Source organism: Plecotus auritus (assembly GCF_963455305.1).
Source record: "Plecotus auritus genome assembly, chromosome: 4".
NCBI lineage: Eukaryota > Metazoa > Chordata > Mammalia > Chiroptera > Vespertilionidae > Plecotus > Plecotus auritus.
In genome coordinates, this window is record NC_137775.1 from 160,276,609 (window position 1) to 160,295,403 (window position 18,795).

General features: G+C 41.0%; 2 protein-coding genes across 29 annotated transcripts in view; both read left to right on the top strand.

The window, feature by feature from the left end:
- DBF4 (DBF4-CDC7 kinase regulatory subunit) overlaps positions 1 to 3,088 on the top strand; it is a 28,549-nt gene extending 25,461 nt beyond the window's left edge. Inside the window, exons 11-12 of the mRNA XM_080665573.1 lie at positions 239 to 363; positions 1,804 to 3,088. Of these exons, the coding sequence (XP_080521699.1) occupies positions 239 to 363; positions 1,804 to 2,776 (1,098 nt within the window). The 3' untranslated portion in view covers positions 2,777 to 3,088. The remainder of the gene's footprint in view (positions 1 to 238; positions 364 to 1,803) is intronic.
- Positions 3,089 to 8,993: 5,905 nt separating this feature from the next.
- ADAM22 (ADAM metallopeptidase domain 22) overlaps positions 8,994 to 18,795 on the top strand; it is a 190,466-nt gene continuing 180,664 nt past the window's right edge. For 14 of the 28 annotated variants that reach the window (XM_080664408.1, XM_080664414.1, XM_080664406.1 and 11 more), the window contains exons 1-2: positions 9,137 to 9,353; positions 9,786 to 9,946. In XM_080664408.1, coding sequence (XP_080520534.1) covers positions 9,269 to 9,353; positions 9,786 to 9,946 — 246 coding nt within the window. In that variant the 5' untranslated portion in view covers positions 9,137 to 9,268. Of the gene's footprint in view, positions 9,354 to 9,782; positions 9,947 to 18,795 lie in introns of all 28 variants that reach the window. The other 14 variants (XM_080664395.1, XM_080664419.1, XM_080664417.1 and 11 more) reach the window with 3 other exon arrangements.

Below are 18,795 nucleotides of genomic sequence, written 5' to 3' on the forward strand. Positions count from 1 at the left end.
AGTCAAAAAGTTTGCCCACCCCTGCCTTAACTGTGTTCAAGGGTCAACTGTAGTTTTGGTGGTTTCTCAAAAGTTACTTTTACTTCTATCATCCTTCGAAGTTCTAGTAAAAGGTATTACTTTGGAGTAGTTATTAGAAACCTAATTTTAGGGACATGTATATGTTAGCAAACCTGAACAAAAAAAGGTATCTGTTGATTTAAAAATATAATTTATATGCTTTTTTGTTTTGTTTTAGCATCTCCTAACTGAGCAACACAGAAACTTTGCACAGAGTAATTGCTATCAAGTTGTTGATAACATTGTATCTAAGTTAATTTTTGAATTTGTGGAACATGAAAGGGACATGCCTAAAAAGAAAAGGTAATTTATCCACTTAAGTTTTAAATTTTTAACTATTTTATTAAACTAAAAATAAATCCAAAGTTTCCTATTCTTAGATGGAATATATGTTTTGAGAATGTAAATACAGTTAAGGATTGATTACTTCTTTCCTCTCTCCTCTTTACTACCAAAAGTGTTTATTTTAGATTACTTTTAAGGTCCTTGTTTTAACATTATAGTCCAGAAAAGGGTTTTTTAAAAATAGTAAATATTTTAGGCTTTGTAAACCGTAAGACTCAGCTTTACCATTATACAATGAAAGCAGCCACAGACATTATATAAATGAATGGGTGTGGCTATGTTCCAATGAAACTTTTTTTAGGAAAATAGATGGCAGACTAGATTTAGCCATTGTGCTAGTTTGTCAAACCCTGGTAAACCATGAAGTTTACCATCCACTTGGAATAAAAATGCTAGAATTTATAGTTACTATTAGGAAGTTTTAAGAAGCTTTTCTTCACTTAGCCTGGCCAGCGATCCGATCGGGGCCAACCAGCCAGGGGCAGGTACTGCGGGGGGGTTGGCTGGCCGCAGGAGGTTGACTGTGGAATACATTGACCACCAGGAGGCAGATCCTGTGTTGAGCGTCTGCCCCCTGGTGGTCAGTGCGTCATCATAGCAACCGATCTACCAATTGCTTAGGCTTTTATATATATAGATACGGACAGTCCCTGTGAGCTTACTTGACATCGGACTTGACATACGTTGTTTGATGGTTATGTCGCCATCTCCCATTTATTTATTAAAAAAAAAAAAGTTCTGTCATTTCGACGTATGTACATATGTGCTTTATTTTTTTTATTACTTATTTACTACAAGTAAAGGTCAGGAATTGTTATCTTTCTTTTAAATTTTTTTTACTGTTTCACTTCATTACTGCTGTGTATGTACTCTATGTGAGTGACATAGGTGCTTGTGTAGGTGGGTTCTGACTTACGGCAAAAATCGCATTATGTTGCGCCATAGGAATGGATCTCTGATGTAACCCAAGGACCTACTGTATGTGTTTCTGCCTTACGTTTCCCAATAATTGCTCATTCCACATTGCTAACTAATTTGAAAATGTACATCACAACATAGAAGTTATGAAATTTTTTAGGATAATGAAAGTGACCCAAATCGCTCTACTATCATCTTTGTTTGCTTTATATGGTTGAAAGAGTTTTAAACACCAAATTCAAGATGCTGGAAGGGAAGAATGGATTGGAAGAGGGGTACTTTAGAGTTTTCAGCTGTATCTGTAGAGTTTTATTACTTTAAAAACATCTAAATTTGTCTGAATGCTAAGATTTCTGTATTTTTGTAATATTACCTAAGTTAAATAAGTTTCGTAAATAGTTTTAAAAGATTTTTACCAATTTAATGTTTAACTTACTAAGACATTCTTTTTTGCAATTCTTTTTCTTTTTTTCTAAACAGATTAAAATACAGCGTTGGATCCCTTTCTCCTATTACTACAAATATCCTGAAAAAGTCTGAACCAAAAGAAAAGCTAGAATTGCAACATATTTCTCAGAGAAACTTCAGGGAAAATAATGTACAGGTAATCAAGCAGAGTTGTCTATATAAAGAAACCCAGCAACCTGAAGAGAAGCTTGTGTTTATTTCAGAGCACATCCCTAACCCTTCAAATGAATTGAGAGGGCTTAATGAGAAAACAAATCAATGTTCCACGTTAAATCCAGCTGAAAATGACATAAGACAAAATTTTACACATCTATTTCTAGGTAAAAACAGACAGGAATGCATTCTTGATATTTCTAAACATAAATTAATTATAAATGAAAACAACTTGGAAGAAGTAAGAACAGATCATTGTCTGTGTAGGCTACAGACATCTATACAAGTTTCTAATTTCAATGTAGATAATAGTGCATCTCAACCAAAACAAAAATCAGATGCTGTGCTTTTTCCAGCAAAGGATCTGAAGGAAAAGGACCTTCATTTAATATGTCATGATTATAGTCTGTCAGCAATGAACAGTTCACAGGAGCACCGAACTATTCAGGCAAACACTTCATCCCAAAGTTGTCTCGGGGAACCCAATGAATGTGACATCAAGAATATGGATAGCTTACCTTCTGGTAAAATCTGTCGGAAAGTGAAAATATTATTACGAAGAAATAAAAAAGAAAATCTGGAACCAAATGTGGATTTAGATAAGCAAAGAACTGAATGTCTTATTACACAAGAGGAAAACAGAATTTGTAGTTCACAATCTCTACTAGACTTATTTCAGACTAGTGAAGAGACATCAGAATTTTTGGGTTTCACAAACTACACCGAAAATGGTGGAATCTGTGATGGTTTTGATATTTGGAGGGAGGATGATTCAAATTTGTCATCAATGTTTTCCTCTTTCCCTTCTAATTCTACATTTACTGGCTTTTAGATTTAAAAAGTATAAATTCAAAAGGGATAAAGATCATACTGAAATTTTTATAAATATGTATAAAAATTCTTAGGGGTTTTTTTTTTTTCTGCCAACTTTGTTTACAGAACCAAATGTAAATGTTAACAATAAAGGTGATATTTACATTTTTCTACAGAATTGAATACCTATTATAGAAAAATTGTAAATTTGCGATTCATCTTTATATACTATGTTCATAATTGTTTCATAAGAATATGCTAAGTACTTTATGACGTTGAAAACTAGTGTCAAGTGAAATATCGAGAATATAAAAATTTAGCTTTATTGCCTAGTTGCACTGGCTCAGTGGTTGAGTGTCTACCTATGAACCAGGACAGTGGTTGGCAAACTCATTAGACAACAGAGCGGCAAACTGCGGCTCGCGAGCTGCAGTGGCTCGCGAGCCGCGGTTTGCCGCTCTGTTGACTAATGAGTTTGTCGACCACTGAACCAGGAGGTCACAGTTTGATTCCCTGTCAGGGAACATGCCCAGGTTGTGGCTCAATCCCCAGTAGGGGGTGTGCAGGAAGCAGCCAATCAAGTATTCTCTCATCATTAATATTTCTCTCTCTCCCTTCCTCTCTGAAATCAATAAAAATATATTAAAAACAAAAAATAGAGTCCCATGATAACATGGCTGTAAATCAGGAGTTGCTCAGATGGGAAGCAGAAATTTCTAGAAGGTCACAAGACTAATGACAAATAGGGCCACTCCTGCTTCCACCTACTGGTTCTCAGACTTATGTATTCTCTTAGCAGAGACATAGCACCATATAAATGTTTTGAACATCCTAGATTATATTCCATCCTCAAAAATAACACCTTCGAGGCTTGCTACAGCTGTGCCTCTAACAGCTATTACAGTACTCTGTCATTCAGGCAGCTTCTGGGTGACTTAGTATGTCGTAAGACCTATGGATCACCTGATCATGAACCCACTCACATCTTTTTTGTAATTTCAATCCCCTAGTGAAACACGAAATTATGTATGATGCCATGCCAGTGAATCAAACCATCTATCTGTAAAACCTCAAAAAGTGATGTGAGGAAGAAAGACAAACATCTGGAATACGCCTGTTACTATACCTAGTATAATCAACTTGCCTGGTTGGTCTTCTCACAGGATTGTGCCATATCAAGAACTCAGTGTTGGTCTCTGTTTCTGGCAGGTTGGACAATTGGCAATGGCAGAAAGACTAGATCAGCTTTAGTGAATAGGAGCCCATACTCTTGAGCCCATACATAACTTTCATCCCTGCCAACATCATCCTTTTGCTCATGTACCCATTGTGCCAACTTTTGGGTGGTGATAATGTGTGATATGAAGATACACTTCATGACCATTCCCATATGCCACGTGCCTCTACCCCTTGTATTCAACCCTCCTTGTATTCAACCTTTCAATCGTTCTCTTCCCAAATGCCTTAACACCAGTCAAGTAATTTCTCCCTGCCCATGAGTCCACAAATACTCTAAACCTAGGCCACTTCTCTTTGCTCACAAAGGGGATGACTAGGTATACCACTTGAAGCTCTGCCCATTGGGAAGATTTCCCCTTGTGACTGGTTGCCAAAGCCACCCCTGAGTGCAGCTAGGAGGCAGTTGCCATCTATTTTCAGCTTGCACCCACGGAAGCAACTAATTCATGAACCAAGTCTGGGTTTTTACACTTCATGGCCCATATACCTGGAGGTGTGACCTAAGAGAGAGGACCTAGGGAAAAATCCCAAATGAAATGAGGAAGCAGGATCTGATATCACAGGCAGATGCTAGGTCCTCTCACCAGAGCCCCTGCCTTGGTTGTAGAGGTCAATGACTGGCTAGAACCAGATCATTCCAAAATGAAGGAAATACCAAAGACCTGACCCCAAAGCTCATTGTACCATCATTATAATGAAAACTGACATCGCAAGTAGAAGTGGGGGCCAAGCGGGTGGTGAACACCATGACACTTCCTGAATGGACCATATTAGGAACTCTGCTCCCGACCTGAAGGTGGAGACAAAATTTGGTGCCACAAAGTTCAAAAACCTGGAACTGACTGACCATGTGTGCAACTCACTTGCAAGTTGGCCCACATCCACTCAGATGCGTACTTCTGCCTCTTTCACGGAGGCAATGGCAGAAACACTAGGTAGGCTTTGGTGAATAGGAGCCCATGCTTTGTACTTGAGTAAAACTTGCTCTTGTTCTCCAAATCATTCTTGAAATCTTTCCTGTATGAGTCCTACCTGGAGGTCACCTGATACGAGAAAGTTCCTGGATTGTGTTGGGACAGGGCCAGCTCCCAGCTCTGAACAGGTCTGGTGTCACAACAGTGATGGATGACATGGGCATCTGGGCTGCCTGCTCATACAATTACCCTGAACCTTCTGGTCCTGCACTTGCCCAGTCTTGGATATACCAATCCTATCTTACAATGGCTTCTTGTTGCACCTGCCCAATGTTACGAATTAGAAGATCTGACAGAACCCCAGCTCATGATTGGCAGTTGTGACCATATGATAGTTTTTGCTCCATAGTCAGGTGCTCCATCTGCCACACATCATCAAAAATATAAACTATATATATATATATATATACATATATATATATATATACACACACACACACACACACATATATATATATATACACACACACACACACACACACACATATTTTTTAAGTACATAATTCGCCACTAAAGATGTCATGGCTTTACTGTAAAACAACAAAGCCTCAGCTGTGATTTCCCCATTGGAGTTTGCCATAAGCTCCAGTTTTCCTACCTCTGATACCTCTAGAACCTTTGAACCTGCCTGGTGTGGCTGCAGAGCCTTTTCTGCTCACAGCTGGCAGCATTCAGCAAAGCAATATCCCCAGTTGAAACACTGCCACTACAATCTGAAAGGGCCTACCAGGAATTATGCTTCCTTCATGTTTGGGAAGCTCAGGATGCAATAATTTGTCTTTTGGTGGGATTTCCTGGCATGCTCCTGACTACTGAATCTAAAACTGATACTGATGGGGCAGGTCCCTGAATCTTTTTTTTTTTTTAAGATTTTTTAAAAATTGATTTTTAGAGAGAGAGAAACTTCAATGTGAGAACAAAACATGGATCAGCTGCCACCTGAATGCCCCCTACTGAAGATTGAGCCCAAAATCTTGGCATGTGCCCTGACCAGGAATCGAACCAGCAACTGTTCAATTGCCCAACCAACTGACCCACACCGGCCAGGACCTGAATCTTAGGGTGTATCTTTCACCCTTTAGAGAACATATCTTATCAAAGTTTCCAATGTGCTAGGAGCTTCCTGCTCATATGGTCTGATGAATATGATGTCATCAGTATAATGGATTAAAGTGATATTCTCCATGGCATCCTCTTCAAATTATAACAAAGGAAAAGAAAAAATGTATACTATAATCTTTTCCCTATGAGTGCAAATGGTTTCTCACTCTTTTTTTTTCTGACAGGGATGAAAAATTATGCATCTGCCAAATAAACGGCTGTATATCATGTACCTGAGGCCATGTTCATTTCTAACTTTTTAAAAAAATCCTCAGCCCTAGCCGGTTTGGCTCAGTGGATAGAGCGTCGGCCTGCAGACTGAGGGGTCCCAGGTTCGATTCCGGTCAAGGGCATGTACCTTGGTTGCGGGCACATCCCCAGTAGGGGGTGTGCAGGAGGCAGCTGATCGATGCTTCTCTCTCATCGATGTTTCTAACTATCCCTCTCCCTTCCTCTCTGTAAAAAATCAATAAAATATATTTTAAAAAAAAATCCTCACCCGAGGATATGTGTTTCCCTCCCCCCCATGTTCATTTTTAATAGAAAAGACCACATCTGGCATTGCAACTGCAGTTGAGGCTACTACTTAGTGCAGTTTGTGGTCGTCTACTGTCATTCTTTATGACCATATGTGATTATGATGGGAATTAACCATCTTCTGGATATTTAACAGGGGTAGTAATTCCTCCATCACCACCACAAAATACTACCACTAACACCACCAGGACCCCAGGTTAAGGTATTGTTTTTGATTTATTGTTTGGCTAAGGGAATAGAGGCAGTTTTAGAGGTTCCCACCTGGTGTCCAGGAAATAATATGAGGGATTTTATAAAGTACTAAGCATTTCTCTTCTAATAATAATTTCAGAGGCTGTGAGTGAAACCTTGGTCAGGACTTCATTTATTACCTAGCTCTCAGATGCCCCCACTATAATAGGTGCTTTGGGTCCCAGGTACCAGTGTCAATTCAGACACTGCATCCAACAAATATTTGGGTGTTTCCCTTTCCCGGTGCACAGTTGAAGTAAATGGAGGTAGGTCCCTTTGCGGAAGATTGGGGGAATCATTACCACGTGTACTTGACATGTATTGCAGGGTCCTTATCCTGGGGACATGGGCTTTTCTTTAGTCAGCGATTTCTGGTTGCAAACCTGACTAAAGTCTGAAAACCAAACAAGAGATCACGACTTCTTATTGGAGCAACTGCTCTCAGCCTCCAGAGGATGATTTATTTTAATGGCACACAATCAGCAATTCCCTTGTTGGTTGTCTTATCTATTTTGATCCTAAAGGAACTGTGTTCTCTTAACCAATTCCACAACTCACGGAGAATCAGGATTTCTTTGGCTGCCTCTTCAACCTTGCCAATTAAAACTACGTGTACCTGGCAAGATAACGGCAGAAGAGCGCTACTTCAAAGAGATTCAAAGGAGACTAATGGACCTCAATATAATGTGCCTCAATGTAACAAAGACCATATATGACAAGCTTACAGCTTGGGTCCATGATGTAGGGGATGAAGGTAAAGGGCTATTCCAGGCCTTAGTTCTAATTCTCTTTTACAATGACTATTATGGAATCTTCTGCATCAAGGTATAAAGTGTACTGTTGAAAACTTGTAGCCCTTATTCAGGCTACAATTACATGTAATATACACTGAATGGCCAGATTATTATGACCACCCCATCAGTACTTCATTGACACTTCCAAAAATTCTGAATATTGAAAACTTCCTAAGCAAATACTCTCAAGGTTTTATTATTATTATTATTATTATTTGCATAACTAACTCACTTCATTGTACTGATGGGGTGGTCATAATAATCTGGCTGGTCATAATAATCTGGCCACTCAGTGTATAGAATTCTTAAGTGTCTCATTATTTGGAGATTTGGGGAAATGTCTTTGAAATGACAGTGAGATGTGGCTACCAAAATATGATAGAATGTTCTCATAGTCAAGAATTTAGGTCCAGGGAAAGGAGTCCCTCTCTACCGGTTTGCTTGTGAAACTATGCCTAAGTTGTACTTAATTCTGGATACCACACTTTAGCTGGGACATTGACACACTGGAGTGTATTTTCAAATCATGATGGCGAAGAAACCTGAAACCATGTCACATGAGGCAGGAGTGGTAATTGTTTGGAGAATTATGTTATTACTGTCTTCAAGAGTTATTAACATTTGAAATTTTTAAAAAATGGAATAAGAAGGCGAAAAAGTGGAGTATTCCAAGCCTGGTTTTCAGATACAGGTTTGAGGCAGACAGATATTAGAGAAAGGACAAAAACATCCTGGAGAGTTTGGCTAACTCCAACATATCCTTCATGTGCCTGTGTAGAGAGACCTTCAGGAGGTTCTCCCTGCCTCCCCTGGCTAAGTTAGTGACTCCCCTCCAGCATCATCTGGATACTTTTCACCTGTTACCTATAAGACTGTGTCTGAGGACAGGTGACTCCTAAACCAGTGTTGTTCCCGGTTGTGTTCCCTGAGCTTAGTCAACTGTCGGGCATATAGTAGGTCCTTAATACTTACTGGGTAATTAACTTACCATGAATAATTGAAGGTATAATTCCCTGATAACTATTAAAATTGTGGGAAACATTAATATGGTTCTTTGTGGACGATGTGGATGGATACTGGCTTCCGCAGCAGCGCGGTTGGATAACCTCGGTGCCAAGAGACCTGCCAACGGTGACCTCTCTTTCTTTTGCCCTTTTCCTCCCTCCCGCCTTCATGCTGCAGAAGACCTCACGGTCACGAGGTCGCAACCATCCGCTCGGTGGTGGCGATGAGCGGGACGCGGGTGAGAACTACATTTCCCAGTGACATGCGCGCGTCCCTGCCCGCGCGCGGCGGGGCGAGTGCACCAGGCGCTCGCTCCCCGCAGAGCGCTCACCGCCTGCGGGAGCCTTTGCCAGGCGATGGGGTGGGAGGCGCTAGAAGCCACTTAGCTACAGCCAACCGCCCAATGCAGCACTCGCAGGCTCCCCCCGCCAGCGGAAGCTCCCAGGGAGCACAATGCAGCACTGAGGCAGCACCGCGGCGGAGGCTGCAGCGCCACGGCCGCCACAGCACCGGCCGGGGCTGGGAGAGGGCGGCCCGGGCGAGCCGGGGAGCGCTGGGCGAGGGGGGTCGGACCAGCGGATCCGGCATGAGGAGCTGAGCGTCTCCAGCGAGGGGGCTGACGGCAGCACCATGCAGGCGGCGGCGGCTGCGTCCGTGCCCATCTTGCTGCTCTGCGCCCTGGGGACCTGCCCCTGGGTGCGCTGCGGCCGGGCAGGTAAGTTCGCCACCCTCTGTGGCTTAGGGACGGACCATTTGCCGGGAATCTCTGCAGCACTCCGGCGCCCTGCAAAGGGGCATCCCCATTTCCCGAGTGCGCGCGGAGATCTTTTTTATTTGGAAAAGTGGAGCAAAAATACGTGTGGGCGCGCGCGGATGCATTAGAAGCCTTTGGTCAAATGTCTGTTTTTCTTTTGAAGACGAGGCAGGCGGAGGAAGGATGGGAAAGGGGTGCTCTGCTTCTGGGCCCCTATCCTGGATGCGCTCGGAGGAGCGGGTCCAGGGCTCTCCGATTGGTGTCTGCGTCCTTCCCAGATGGGGTCCGGGAGGGACGGGGAGGTGTCGGACCCCAGGACCGACGATTGTGAGTCAGGGTCATTATTTTCGCATTTTCTTCCTATTCCCTCCTTCTCCCCTTCCTTCCAAGGAGGAGACGCCTCGTTGACTGAGCTGGAGAGGAGGAACGAAAACCGCTTCCTGGAGCGCCAGAGCATCGTGCCACTCCGGCTCCTCTATCGCTCCGGCGACGAAGACGAAACCGGGCACGACACGCTCACCACGCGGGTGCGGGGCGACCCCGGCGGCGCTCAGGTGAGAGGCGCGGTCCCGAGGGGTGGTCCTCAGCGTTGCCCAGCCCAACCGCGACTCTGCTTCTGCTCTCGGTTGCCCTGGAGATGCAGTGTCTTAGGTGAAATGCGCGCAATCCTACTAGTCCAGCAGGGCGCTCCCTGTTCAAAAAAAAAAAAAAAAAAGAAAGAAAGAAAGAAAAAGAACGGAAAGGGGGGACAAAACCCCCCGAACAACCCCAGGCCAGGGCCTGTGCCTAGGAGGACTTTGTGCAGTATGCCTCCAGCAGTGTGGCTACTGAGCGAAAGGGCGGGAGACCCTCTCTCCTCTCAAGGAAAAGCAAAAAGCCATGTTTGGGCAAGAAGGGATATGATATTGGGGCAGGACTTGCATCATTATTATTGTGGTGGTTGTTTTAATGCTAAGAGAAGACTTCTAAGTGATTTAAACCACAACTGGTGCTGTAGAAAATTGGAAAAACAAACCTAGACATCCCTAACTAAACTCAAACCATAAAAAATAACCTAATCTGAAGGCTTCTCCTCTTGCTCAATATGTGGACCCCAGAGATGTGTCCAATCACCTCCACTTTCTAGAAAAGGCGTCGCCCTCCCCGCTTTCTTCGTTGGTAGCAGCTTGCTTGGTGTAATTAGGGCCATGGCATTTATTGGGCATTTGTAAATTATGATTTTAAAAAATCGAAGTTTATCAGTTACCTGTATTTGTATTAATATTACACATCCACAGGTATGCCTGAAAATGATTTTGTACTTTCTGGTGAATTTCAGTAAATATCTGGGGCTCTGTAAACATTTTTTGAATTCATATACATCATTCTGGCAACCAGTTCACCTACCTGTAAATACTTAATATGTAAGGGCATATTAACACAGAACTTGTTCATGTAGTTAAAATTTTGTAAACTTAACTGAAGCAAACTTACAATTTGTATGTGTAAAATATGTAAAAATAGAAAAATACCATTTAAATTTATATTTGTAGCCAAACGTTAAAATTTTAATATAAGTGAGGAATTAATTTAAAGGGCTACAGTAATAGTTACCAAAGTTAGATTATTGTAGTAAAAAAAATCTAATATGCCAAGCCTTTATGAAAGATTCCACGATTTTAATTAATGTTTGGTAAGTGCCCATTTTTCTTTTTCATTTTAACTTGTTTCCATAGTCAAACCGAAGAAGCAGGGGGCACTGTCTTATTTTTCAATAAGTTAGAATAATTATTGTGGAGGAATAAATTTTAAACACACACAAACGTAGAATACTGTAATGAACCCCGCTTTGACAATTAGCAACATATTAATTACCAATTAATTCAATTATCCATCTTCTTTTACCTATATCCAACCTATTTTCTTCCCCTCCTTGTATTATTTTGAAGCAAATCATAGCATTCCATTTATTAAAAGTTTACTATGTATTTCTAAAAGATAAGGATTCTTTAAAAAAATTTAACCATATACTATCTAACATAGAAATATATTAAATATGTAAATATGTTAAAATGTATATAAATAGATAAAGTAAATATATATATATATACACATAATACATACATATTTATGTTTGTTTGTTTGATCCAGAACCCAAACAATGTCTTTCGACTGCAATTAGTGTGTTTTGTTTTGAAGTCTCTTTACTACATGGTTTCCCCTCTATTTTTTTGGTTTGTTTTTCCTTGCAATGTATTCACTGAAGACCTGGGGTCTTTCATCCTGTAGAGTTTCCTACAGTGTGAATTTTTGCTGATAGAGCCAGTGCTTTAATACAAATCACAAAGCCTTTCTCAGAGAGCAAGGGAGACAGAAGGAAGCAGAGATGCAGATAGAGACCTGCGGGACTGAACCTGGATGTGCTGTCTCTGCCTCAGGCTGGGACTGTGGGCAGGAACCTCTGCCCTTCTCTGTGCTGGTGAAAGACCAGCACTTTGGACAACAGGCCAGTCCTCCTCCTTTTCTCCCCATTTATGGAGCTCCACTTCTGCAGGGTTTTTTTTGTTCCTAGGCCTCTCCACTTGGGGCAGAAGATACCTTGGGCCCCTGCAGTTTCTGCTTTCTACAGCAATAAACCTCACAATTGAAAAGAATGACTCTGCCTTCGGTGAGGGGTGAATGAATTGGTAGGATTTAGGTTAAACGCAGGAATAGATAACTAATCCAAGTCAGAAATGAAAGTGAAGATACTGTCTTGTCATCAAAGTAATTATCACAGGAAATCATCTCAGTGCCTGGCACGTAGTGAAGCATACGCAGCACATCTGGTTGGATGTCTGGATCACCTGGGGAGCCTGTGCAGTTTTCCGTGCTCCTGAAGCTCTAGTTAGAAATCACTCATACGAGGACTGAATTGGGCAGAGTTGTGAAGACCTACTTGCCATATGCCACCTTTTCCGACAATTAGGAAACCAGGGAGTTTTCTTGCATTGTGGCATTTCTAGTTTCCTAAGAACTGTAATTTGACCTGAAAACATAAGGTGATTGTATGTGGCCCTTGGTATTTCTTATATCTAATTAAATAGATATAATTTATGGCATCTTAGCCACCCTTAGATATTTTTAGCAACTTCCTTTCTACTTTAGAAATAAAATTAGGATGATTTTCTGTTAGATCAAAAAACACATATTCAGCCCTGACCGGTTTGGCTCAGTGGATGGAGCGTCGGCCTGCGGACTGAAGGGTCCCAGGTTCGATTCCGGTCAAGGGCATGTGCCTTGGTTGCGGGCACATCCCCAGTAGGAGTGTCCAGGAGGCAGCTGATCGATGTTTCTCTCTCATCGATGTTTCTAGCTCTTTATCCCTCTCCCTTCCTCTCTGTAAAAAAATCAATAAAATATATTTAAAAAAAACCCAAAAACACATATTCATTTGTTGATTTGTTTATTTAAAGGCATTTATTTACTTGAGCCTCTTCTGTGTACCAACTTTTGTGCAAGGCCCTGGGGATTTAAAGAGAAAAGAGCCCAGCCAGTGTGGTTCAGTGGTTGAGTATTGACCCATGAATCAAGAAGTCACTGGTTGGATTCCTTGTTAGGGCACATGCCTGGGCTGTGGGCTTCATTCCCACAGCCCACGCATGCAGGAGGCAGCATATCAACGTTTCTCTCATCCATGTTTCTATCTCTCTCTTCCTCTCTCTCTAAAAAAAATCAATAAAAACCTATTAAAGAGAAAAGACACATTTTTCACCTTTAAGGGATTTAGAGACACGTAAGAAAATGGATGAGTGAATAGCAGTTACATTCTGCCCTTCTGTGTGATTTTCTGGAGGTGGTCCCAGAAAACTGGAAGCAGAGAAGACCTATTATTTAACCCAGGGAGCAGTCAGGATGGACTTTTTGGGGGAGGTGCAGTGTGAGCTCTGTTTTGAGAATAGGAATTGGCCAGATTAAAGGGAAGGGACAGGAACATGAAACCCAAGGGCAGCAGTACATAGGCACATGGAGTCAGGAGACATTTTTGTTAACCGCAAATAGTTAAGATTTAGGGACAGATGATACAAAACAGGAAGGCAGAGAGATGCTGCACCACCTTTATGATTTGCTGAAGAATCTGGACTTGGTCCTAAAGGCAATCTAAGATTTTCATAAGGAGAGTTAATTGACCATATTTGTGTTATCATGGGATAATCTTAATTGTTAGAAATGAATAGTTTTAATTTCAAAGAGTCAGTGAATGGGTTTATTTACTTTAATTAATAGATAAATGGCAATTCATATACTCATTAAGCTTCACAGAAACTTAGTTTCCAAGTAGACTGAAAATACTGTAGAAATGAATTAATATTTATAAAGCACTTAGAACAATGTTGGGCATGTTGTAAATACTATGAGTTTTTGTTCAATAACAAACTCTCTCAGGCTTCTTGAGTATTATTTAGTTTTGTGACATCACTTTAATGCAAAAAAAAAATGATGCCGTAATCATCCAAGTTTAACACATTCCCAGGAGTAATTTACAGATTACTCAAATTTACATAACTAAGTGGAATCTAAGAGTGCTAGAGATGGAAGAGACCTTAAAGGTCATCTCCACTAAGATAGGGATTATCTCTCACCAGATAAGATCAAGCCATTGATCCAGAGTAAGGAAACCAGTCATATATTAGTTAAATTTTAGAAAGTTCACAGAACTGTGATAGTATAACACACCTCAATTTTACTCTTAATGTGTCCTTTTTTTTTCCCTCCAGTTTTTATCACTAAATGGAGCAGAACACATATTTTGGGGAGAAATTTACATTTTAGTTTTGTGGAAATACTGGCAATTTTGTGTGAAATAATAATTCTGTTGGTATGAGTCCATATTGCAAAATATTTCTTTATTACATGGGCAGTTACTTGAATGCATGCTTTATTTTTATCCCAAGTGTGATAATACCAAAAGCTTATTATGCCTGGAAATGATAGTCAATGACATAATATTTGCTGTGGGTAACCTTGCTTTCCTCCAGGTTGTCTACCTAGTCTGAAGTAATTTCAGTCTTGTAAAATAACACTCAACTATAATACTCAAAATACTCAGTGTCTTTCTTCTCACTTGAAGTTATTTGTGCTGAAGGAATTGTATGTTTGCAGATAAAAGAACAGAACATATTTTTAACGGGACACCCATATGAGCAAGATATCACCTACTGAGTCTTACTGATGATTTGATGCTGATAATCAGAAAATTGCTGTTTTTAAGATTAAGCACCTTAATGGTTACTCCTTGTTTGCTAGCCATGTGTGACAGATTTCTGTAGAAAGATTACTTGGTGATTTATTTTGTTGTGTGGTCACCCTATAAATGTTCAGTAATTGTTTTTCACCCAGTAATTGCCTATCTCTACAAATAGCAGGATTTCTTTTTGTCAGAAGACTTTGTTGTTAGTGAATAGATGGGCTACTTATTTCTCTGTCCCTTTGCCTGGAGGGTGTTTCAGCTTCTCAAGTAGTCGGTCAGGAGCCGAGAACATAGACCTACAATTTGTCATAGTTTGGATACTCAGTAATGAATGGGGAAAGTGCAAGATGGCAGCAAGATGGCAAGCAGTAGGAGTGCTCCCTTTTTATGATTTTACTTGTACATATGCCTAAGCATGGATGAGCTGTACTTAAAATTGTGCTGTTTCACTTGGGAGCTCTGAGTCAGCTTGATGGTAAATTGTCTGCAGTACTGCTTCCCTGGCGGAAAAGGGCTCCTAGGATTACAGTTTTAGGAGTATTTTGCAAGGAGAGCACAAACCTTGTTTTTTCTTAATGTGCATTTGTTAAACCTAATTAGCTCAATGTTGATAAAAGGAAGGAGACGTTTCTTAGTTCATTTCTATTCCCCTACCAACTAAATAGGTAAGAGAAAATGAAATTCAGAATTGTAGGAGTTTCCCTTAAATCTTGTTTTTGCTTTATGAGGTTCCCAATTTGTATATATTTCTTTTGGGCATCTTTGAAATTCTGCCTAATGATTTTTCGTGCATAAAAAGAACCTGTCTTTCATAGGTTCTTTATAGCTATACATGGAAAATTCTGAATTACTCTAAGACAGTGGTTCTCAACCTTTCTAATGCCGTGACCCTTTGATACAGTTCCTCATGTTGTGGTGACCCCCAACCATAAAATTATTTTCATTGCTACTTCATAACTGTAACTTTGCTACTGTTAATGAATCGTAATGTAAATATCTGTGTTTTCCGATGGTCTTAGGCTCTACAGCAGTGGTTCTCAACCTGTTGAGAACCGCTAGCATGGCCTGGCGCTGGCTTTTTTGTTATGACACTGAGAGTGAACCTCTAAGGTCTTCCATGGGGCTCAGATAGGTCCACATTTATCTAAGTCCATGGATAAGCCCCAAAGAGAAAAAGAATGTTAATACAAGAAGGAGGAAGAGCTGAAGAAGAGGAAGAAACCTTGAGGGGAGAAGAGTGAGTAGGAGGAAGGAAAGAGAATTCAGGAAAAGAAATAAATACAGTAGTGTTATCATATGTTCTAGTATGTACTAAAATATTTAATCTGCTGTAACTTATGTGGTTACTTTTTATGTGCCAAATGATTTTCTGAGTATTTGATGTACATAAACTCATTGCATCCTCACAGGAATCATGTGACAGGTAATGCTTGTTAGCTGCAAAATCACAGAGCTGGTAGGTGGCTGAGAGGCCACTTGGACCCAGGCACTTCAGCTCTACTGCACTGCCTGTGTGCTTAACCACGGTGCTAAACTGGCCGATGGTAGGAGACCACCACCATTTTCTTAGATGTCCTTCAGTGACCCTGGGGTCAAAGATTTCTTACATCTGCCCCATTGGAACTATTTATTTCATTCAGTACTTGAAAATGTTTGTTAAACTTATGTAGTAGAGAAGAAGTTTGCGGAACACAGCAGGGATGCTTCATTGCTGCTACCTAAGGAATGAGAATGGAATATAGAATGAGACTTGACATTGGAAAGGTGAGAAACTTCTCTTGGAGGAGGTGTGTTTTGTTTGTTTGGAACTGGATGTGTACACTGATTATTAGAACTGTTGTAAATCAAAGGTTTTAGTATTCACCAGTCAACACCAAAATTTCATATGTTATTTTTAGTAAAATACTTTTTCTAAAACAGAAACCTCAAATGCTAAAGAAGGATCCATGTTCATATGATCTCTTCAAAGGCAAAGGTACAAAGTATCTTTTTTGTCTTCACAAAACAAGTAGCTCCAGGGTCCCAGGGACCGGTTGGTGCCATGTTTAGCACGTGTTCTGTTCATGTCTGGAAATGGATCCTATGTCTGCTGCTATCTCACATGTTCGTTTTAAGCACGTGGAAAGATCTGCGTCCATATCTAGATGGCAGCGAAGAGTATCTGCACTCTGAATGTTTGTTGGAATTTAATGTGCCGGAAATTCACTTAAAAGAAACTACTTATGGAGAATTGTCTTCTTTTCCTCCATAGTGTCCTGACCTCACCTCCAGAGATCCTGGGTGGGGGTATTTTTAAAAATCTCCAATTTGTACCCAGGGTTGAGGAGCTCTGGGTGTTCTTCAGATTTAAGAGATTTTTTTTTCTTAAGTCTCTTTGGATTTGAGTTAGTTACAAGAGACTTTGGTATCCGAATTGGTATCAGTCTTCTCAGTCACTTCCTTGACCTCTTCAGTCATCTACCAGGCTTTTTCTAAAGGATATTTTGAAGGACATTGTACAAAATATTCCCGAGTAACCAGTTACAGTATTAACTGAAGTCTTGGAAAACATCACACATGATGTCTCATCAGGACCAAGAGGAGGGATTTGTCATGTAACTGTGTTTCCTCCTTTGAGTTGGATGCCAAACATTTAGAGGCTGATTGTGCCCTCCTGCAAAGTGAAAGGCACAGCGTGAGTTTTCAGAGCAGCTTCCCGACTCTCTCATCAGCGTGCCCCTTCTCATCCTCCCCATTTCAGCTCAGAAGTCATCTGGGATATCTCGATTCATGAGATTTATCAGTGGTGGAAGTCTCAGATCTGTGCACATTATGATATGCACATTATACTTTGATTAAAATAAACATTCAGGATAAAAGAAAAGTAATCTCCGAGAGGTTTCCTCTGTCCATTTTTCTAAAGTAGTCCCGCCTCACCCCCTCCTTATTATATCCACTTGACTCTGTTTTCTAACACTTGTCAGCATTTGACATTCTTTTTAATGCTTGGTTTGTTTATTGTCTTTCTTCCAGTATGCCATCACTAGAATGTATAAACTATGAGAATAGTGATCTTGTCTCTTTATTCACAACACATCTCCATTGCCTAGAACAGAGTCAGTGTTCAGTATATATTTATTGAATTAATGAATTTTCCCTCCCCTCCAGTTAACTCATTTACTTAAAATGTTTATTTTATCTTGTAATTATTCATGTAAACAACCTGAAATTCCTTTTGGAACATGGTAGGGTTCCAAATAGATAAATGCATGGATAATTTTAGTCTTTTAAAATATTGAATTTATAGACCCCTTTGATAATTATAATTATTTTACACATAATTAAATAGAGTTCAGTGTGCTGTATTTTAAAATATATATATACTTCTTGTTGCCAGAGGGGAGGGTGGTTGGGGACTGGGTGAAAAAGGTGAAGGGATTAAGAAGTATAATTAGTAATTAAAGGATAGTCACAGGCTTGTAAATTGTAGCATAGGGAATAGAGGCAATCCTATATAATAAAAGCTCAGCAACCAAATGGCAGAACAATCAGAATGATTGGTCGACCAGTCGCTATGATGTGCACTGACCATCAGGGGGCAGACTCTCAACACAGGAGCTGCCCCATGGTGGTCAGTGTGCTCCCACAGGGGGAGCACTGCTCAGCTGATCAGGATGAGTGGCTGCTCCTGCTGCAAACCCTGGGCTGATGGGCAGGAACTTAGGCTGTGATCTAGCCTCCTCGCCCCAGGCTCCTCCTCCTTGCTCCCTGCCGCCTCCTCTGGATGCCCACAGGCCACGCAGCGTGGCAGCCTGGAGGCTGGGAGGTGGGTTTGTGGCCGCTGTGGGACTGAGGCCTACTCCGCTGCCTCTCAGTGCTATTGTTCCTGGGCCCGGCCCCAAATGTGTTCCCTCGAGAGGCGAGTGCTCTGGCTCCATGGAAGATGCCAGACCAGGGAGCAGCAGCTCAGAGGGTGGGTCCACAGCTGCTTGGCAGACCAGGATGAGCAGTGCTCCCACAGTGGGCTGACCCCTGCAGGCCACGCCCCCAACCAGTGCACAAATCCTGTGCACTGGGCCTCTGGTAATATTATAATAACTATGTATGGTGCCAGGTGAGTACTTGAAGTATTGGGGGAACACTGTAAAGTAAATGAATGTCTAACCACTATGCTGCACGCCTGAAACTAATACAAAATAAAACTGAATGTAAACT